General features: G+C 45.1%; 1 protein-coding gene across 1 annotated transcript; it reads left to right on the top strand.

The window, feature by feature from the left end:
• Positions 1–4,951: 4,951 nt before the first annotated feature.
• LOC123148179 (protein RADIALIS-like 3) lies at positions 4,952–5,781 on the top strand. Its single transcript, XM_044567548.1, has 2 exons — positions 4,952–5,313; positions 5,396–5,781. Exons 1-2 carry the CDS (start codon positions 5,033–5,035, stop codon positions 5,415–5,417), a joined length of 303 nt encoding a protein of 100 aa, XP_044423483.1. The 5' UTR covers positions 4,952–5,032; the 3' UTR covers positions 5,418–5,781.
• Positions 5,782–6,476: the final 695 nt, after the last annotated feature.

Here is a 6,476-nt window from a genome sequence, read left to right on the forward strand (position 1 = left end):
GGTGGCGAGCTCCGGAGTGCCTGAGGTGAAGGTTGGGATCAGGAGAAATCCCTGTTGGCTTGACCGACACCGACGCGGTGGCGCATGAGGGTGCCGCCGGACCTTGCTGGAGGGCGTCGGGGCTACCCTTCCTCTCTCCTCACCGCGTACCGGGGGAAACCCTTGGCAGCAGCGTCGTCATCGTCGCATCCCTTCTTGGAGGTGTTGTTTGGTACCGGCGCTTCGGAGGCTCGGAGCTGGGTGGGCGATCTTCGGTGGTTGCAACGGCCATGAGGCTTCTTCGTTTTTTGTCGATCAGCCGTTGTTGGCATTTGTTTCTCTTTCATTTTCTTTATCATTTCTTTTGGGCGTGACTGTGCTGCTTTCGCCCCAGCACCTATCGTTTACTGTCTCGGTTGGTTGCTTTGTATATAAAGCGGGGGGAAACCCTTTTTCGGCAAAATATTACTTTTGGGCATTGTGGTTTGAATCTTGATCACACATGGCACATGGTCGGATGTGGTCATTGCTAAAGGAAAAGCAAGAGTATTAGGATAGGAGAGGGTCCATGAGGTATTTTGAAAAGTTCAAAAGGCATATTTCAAAGCTTAAAAAACAATTGAAAAAAAATCATGAAACATATATCTCATTTTTGCCAAGCTTTCAAACGAGACCCCTGCAATCCAAACCGATCGAAGATACCGCCAATATCATGGCTATAAGTACCTTTCTGATTGGTCGCCACTTCCAACCGAACTTGCTCATCAGAGGGTTGTGCGCATGCATGCACGAAGCGCGCGATCGTGTCCTATAAATACACGGTCGACCCAGCAGTTCACTGAACTGAAACCATTCCATAATAACCATCAAGACCTACTAGCTAGCTACCCATACGTCAATGTCGTCGTCGGCCGGCTCCAAGGGTTCAGCGGCGACGGCGTGGACGCAGCGGCAGAACAAACAGTTTGAGTGCGCGCTGGCGGTGTACGACCTGGACACGCCGCACCGGTGGCACGACGTGGCCCGCTACATGGGCGGCGCCAAGTCCGCCGACGAGGTGCGCCGCCACTTCGAACGCCTCGTCCACGACGTCGCGCAGATCGAGTCGTCAGGGCGCTACGCCGGCTAGGTCGCCATCTCCGCCCTTCCGCCGCTGGCCTGGACGCCGTCGACGCGAGGTACGAATGATGCGGGGACATGCTTACGTGAGTGTGCGTGTATGGATACACGTGGTCCGACGTGCCGGCGTGCGTGCGTGCGTGCTGCGTCGGTGGCCGGCCGGCTTGGCTTGCCGGTGCGTGCATGCATGCCACTGTGCCACATGAGATCTAATCCTGATTGTGATATACACATGGGTCAGACAGATAGTGATAAGCTTTAATATCAGCCGTTCGAAACGTACAGCACCGGCTCCTCTGATCGATCGAGCTAGCGTTAAGCTGTGTGTATCATTACCATGTGTATGGCTGTCAACGTGCATGCGTGAGTGCATATGCTACTTACACATTGATTACTGAAATGACACTGACGCGGGCCCCCTGTTTATGTCTGTCTGCAGATCCATCTAGTACCTTCTAAAGCTTCCTGATGAATTCTACTTATACAAGACTAAGTAAACTATATATATGTAGCTGCAGGTAGATCCATCGACCAGCACTGCAGACTAGCTGTAGAATCACTGTTGAAAGCTTGAAGCGCGTGTAATGTTTAGCGGCTATCAATTAATATTATTGCTACAGCTACATGTACTCCCCTACTATGGGGAACCGGATCCTCTAACATTCTCAAGGGATGTCACGTAAGTTACAGTAACCGTGACATCCTTTTTCATATTCATATGGTTAAGCCTAAAATGATTATAATTAATTTACAAATTACAAATCTACTATATACATTTACAAAAATTACATACAAACAAAATTATGATGCAATAAAAATATTTTTGAATTTATTTTTTACATGCTACAGTAAATCCGCACAGTAGTTGCTACAGTGATCCTGCCATTCCTTCTTCGCTTTACACACGCATTTCACTGTAGCTTCGTGACATCCCTTGAGAATGTTAGAGAATCCGCTTCCCTACTATGGATGCACATATGTGTAATAGTTATAAATCACTTCACGAGATGCATGTATACTATGTGTGTGTACAAAACGCGTTGATGGTTACTCCCCTACTGGAATTTCTCTGTATGCCGAGTGTTTGGCGCTTCGCCGAGAACCAAAACACAGGAACAGGACAAAGCTAAGTACGCCGAGAACTAAACTCGGAAATAGATGAAACACGGCAAACACAGGCATTTACCGAGTCGTTGCTCGAAAGATTCTCGGCAAAAGGAAGATCCTCGGCAAACAATCTGTATGTCGAGAACCAAACTGTGAGCAAATGGCAAGTCGGCAGTCTTTAACGACTCGGTGACGGTGGGTAGGATTTGCCGAGCGCCCGGGACTTGGCTCCTAGTAGCAACGCGTTGTTTCATTGCGTGATTATTTTAGTCCCACCTTCCCTAAGGACAAGCATCACGACCGGTTTAAATAGCCAGGTAGTTCAGAAGCAGTAAGCTACAGTCTTGAATATGAACTGTCACTATGAATCTTCATCTGTTCCGGGCAGAGAAGGGCCATAGTGACGATCCATATTCCTAATGAGAGTAATGATGGCTGCCGACTCTTTTTAATTAGTTCAGTTAAATTATGATTCACTTTTTCGTATGTGTGAGAGCAATGATCCAACCATTTAAATTCTCGGAAAATCGTGCGATGTCGAAATTCCTCGAGAGCTGGCACGGTGTCATCACATGACCCCTGTAGGGCGTGGTAAAAGTTTGGGCGTGTTTCGATTAAGCCTCACCTAACGCTGCTTGTAAATTGTACCATCTCCGAGGTAGTATGTCGGGTATTCTTGCCAAGAACAATTCTAGGCAAAGACTTTGTCCAGTTTATTTGGCCCTTTGCCGAGTGTTTCTGGCACTCGGCGTACATTAAAATTTTATTAGTGCTTGTGTATACATCGATGTTTTACTTTTCTCGTGCATAGATCAAATACCAAGTTGCCTGTAAAGATTCACATTTGATTGTACTTGCGCGAGAATCTCCTCTTAAGGAAATAAAAGAAAAAGGTAAACCGAATCAGGCTCATCGATCACATGGGTCCATTTGCTCCGGGGGTTGAGGCTTTTGACCCACATCAGTTGCGGTATGGAACCCCTACATTGCTCCCTGCGTCTAACCATCTTTGGCAATCTAATTCGAGTTGCTGCTATATTTTTCAAGAAATATGTTTGATTCAACTCTATTCAGAAAGAAATATAAATATGAGAGAAATATAGCAGCAAATTGCAATAAATTGAATCAACTGGTGATTATATATTTACATTGTACTATATACCAAATGTGGCTCAAAGTTTAGACGATTCAGGAGTAGTACTTAAGTGAAGGCTGAAGCTGAATTTATTTTGTAACTAGCTCTGCAACTACTAATCTATATATTTCTATTTTGAACAATTAACTGAAAACACGTATACATGGGTGTTTTTAGCATGTTTGTCTGACTTAATTTCTAGGATTTTTTGCTAGTATGATTCCTGATGATGCATATAATTTGTTATAAAATAACCACATGACTAAACTAGTTTTGAAGTTTACCATCCAACCTTAAATCACAAGGTAATGTATACTATCATAATAAGCTAAGGGAGAGAGTGTAACTGTTGTAATGGTATATATGCCCATTTAGTCCTAGTTCTAATAAATACACATGTACTTAGGTGTCAAATTAACATTTCCCTTCCCCTATCTATATACTGAGCTTAATATCAAACGAAAGGTTGCCCTTTAACCTTCCTGAATCGTCTAAACAGAAGGACAATTTAGCATCGATGAGCCGCGACACACAGAGGAAAATTCTTGTCACTTCATACCAGAAAGTGTTTCTTCTTTCCATTGGACTCTAAAATAAACGATTCTTTTGGAATCAATGTTTAATGCCATAGGAAGAATCATGCAGAAAGAAGTTGGAGCTTGATTTCCAGATATGATTCTTCCATCCAAAAAGCAAGATATATCCTGGTTCGTATGGCCAACACGCACCTGAATTTTGGTGATGGAATCCAAATTTTGCAACTAGCTCTTTGTAAATAGTGACTAGATGCTCTTAACTATATAGCTAGCTCCTTGACAAAGAAATAACTGATTAATTTTCTTTATACTCGATGTTATCATCTATGAATATTACAAAGGATGGAACTTAGATTTTCTTTTAAAAATAACTGAAAATTTTAAGGTACACTCAAGAGAGTAACAACCCAACGCAACCACAGTAAATATGTTAGTGGTAGAACCAAGATCATCATTTACGCAAGGAGTTAGTTGAACCAAAATACTAGTATTTTTTTAGATTTTTGATATTTGTGGTCTAAATAAGAAGTCAAGACATGCACGTTGTAGCACTTGCATAATTTGGTGTGACAAATAGTTTTGATTGTTGTCTTTAAACAAAGCACACATAGCCATAGATTTGATTCGTATTGAGAGAAGACAACCCTCTTTCAGCCTCTGCATATTGCATATGAATATGCATCTGTCTTCACATGAACTATGAGAACGTATATGCATGTATATAGACACATATTTACATTTTTTTGCGTGGACATATATTTCCATTTTTACTTTGAATCTTTGAGCAGGAGGAGGTCGAGAAAGGATGCAGAGCCGATTCGTGACGGGACTACGCCGAAGAGATAGAAAGGTAGATCCCCCACTTCCAAGGGACAGAAAATTTTGTTCCTTCTCCAGCTGACCCCCCTCCTCACTCCGGTGGCGGCTGGCTGCTTCAAATATTCCTTTTTTTTACCTCCACCCGTATGCACATTATTCTCCATCTTCTCCGGCCCCACAGAGCTGAATCCTTCCTCTCCATTGTCTAGTCCGGCCGGCTATAAGTAGCACCCCTTCTCACACCCTTCTTCCTCATCCATCTCAGAAGCAGCCTGTGCAACCAACGAGTTCACGGTACCAACATCATAAGCCCAATCGTAGCTAGGTAGATCGAGCAATGGCGTCGCTGTCAATGAGCGCGGCCGGGAGGGCTGGGTGGACGCCGCAGCAGAACAAGCTGTTCGAGCAGGCACTGGCAGTGCACGACCGGGACACGCCTGACCGCTGGCACAACGTCGCTCGTGCCGTTGGTGGCGGCAAGTCGGCCGATGATGTCAAACGCTACTATGAGCTGCTCGTCCACGACATCGCCCGCATCGAGGCCGGCAAGGTGGCCTTCCCCGCCTACCGTTCCCCGTGCCCAGGCCCCGGCCACAACGCCGGCTACGAGGCCGACAGGTACGACCGGCTTTACCGTGTTTCTTATCAAATTATGTGTGGACTTCAAAGCTGGGGTTAATCTTGTAATTTTGATGATTAGGTTGAAGCACTTGAAGATCTAGGAAGCAATGGACAATGAATGATACACACCGCATAGATCGATGGAACTGGAAGCATGTGCATGTGCATGAGATAAGTCTCGTGCATGGTGTCCATGTCAACGTACGCATGCAATGCAAGGCTATGTAGATGCATGCATGTTCATAATACTGCAGTAGCAAGTGGTCTATGGCCTGTCTCCTTCCTCCATGGATTTAACTTATCTCGTATGTATTCTAATGTACAATATTGATATCGTCTGCACATGTAACCATATGTGCATACCAATCAAAAGAGAAAAGAAATTGATGATAATGCAGATATGTTATACACACATACTACCAAAAACAAATCTAAACAAATACAGTGCGTTTCAAGCTTCATGGATTCCTTTTGTTATATCATCGTGGTGATACGGCAGAGGTGGCGGAGATCACGAATGGGCAGGGGCGGAGTTGGGCCCCAGGCAACCAAGGCCAAGCATGGCATTTGTTCTTTCTTCCTATTAACCACCACCATTCCTCGCAAAAAAAATAAACTACCAAACATTTCTATATTGGCCCGGGGTTAAGGCCACACAACACAGCTCCAACACAAGCTCCCTTCTTAACGCACGCACATTCCCGTGACCCAGACCACGACTTAAAAGGAAACGCGGAAACTCATTTCTCCCATGTATGTCTAGACCGGATGGTCCAGATAATTTTGGGCCTGCAAAGCTATCCCTCGATTGTCCGAGGACCGGATCGGACTTCCAAAATCCCCCTACTATGTCCCCAAATCGAGGGAAGGAACATGGTAGTCCGGATAATCCTCGCGGACCACGTCTCCCCATGATGCACGTCTCTCCACTAATCTCTTTCTCCTCTTAGTTGATGTCCAGCCCACTGATAGTTACACCTCACGGTCCAAAAAATGAGGGATACCGCTGGAGGGCCTGAGCCCGATCAGCTATTCGCGGACACGCCTATGGACATTTGAGGGCGTCCGTTCAAGGGATAGCGGTGAAGATGTCCCAACACTATGAGCATTTATGAGGAAATCTTTAACTGGTAGCTACTCGGTTAGTCGGCGAGTAGGGA

Source organism: Triticum aestivum, chromosome 1B, assembly GCF_018294505.1.
Source record: "Triticum aestivum cultivar Chinese Spring chromosome 1B, IWGSC CS RefSeq v2.1, whole genome shotgun sequence".
NCBI lineage: Eukaryota > Viridiplantae > Streptophyta > Magnoliopsida > Poales > Poaceae > Triticum > Triticum aestivum.

Coding starts and splice junctions, on each gene's coding strand:
- LOC123148179 (XM_044567548.1), top strand. CDS start 5,033: ATGGCGTCGCTGTCAATGAGCGCGGCCGGGAGGGCTGGGTGGACGCCG. Junction 5,314..5,395: donor GCCGGCTACGAGGCCGACAG/GTACGACCGGCT, acceptor TTTGATGATTAG/GTTGAAGCACTTGAAGATCT.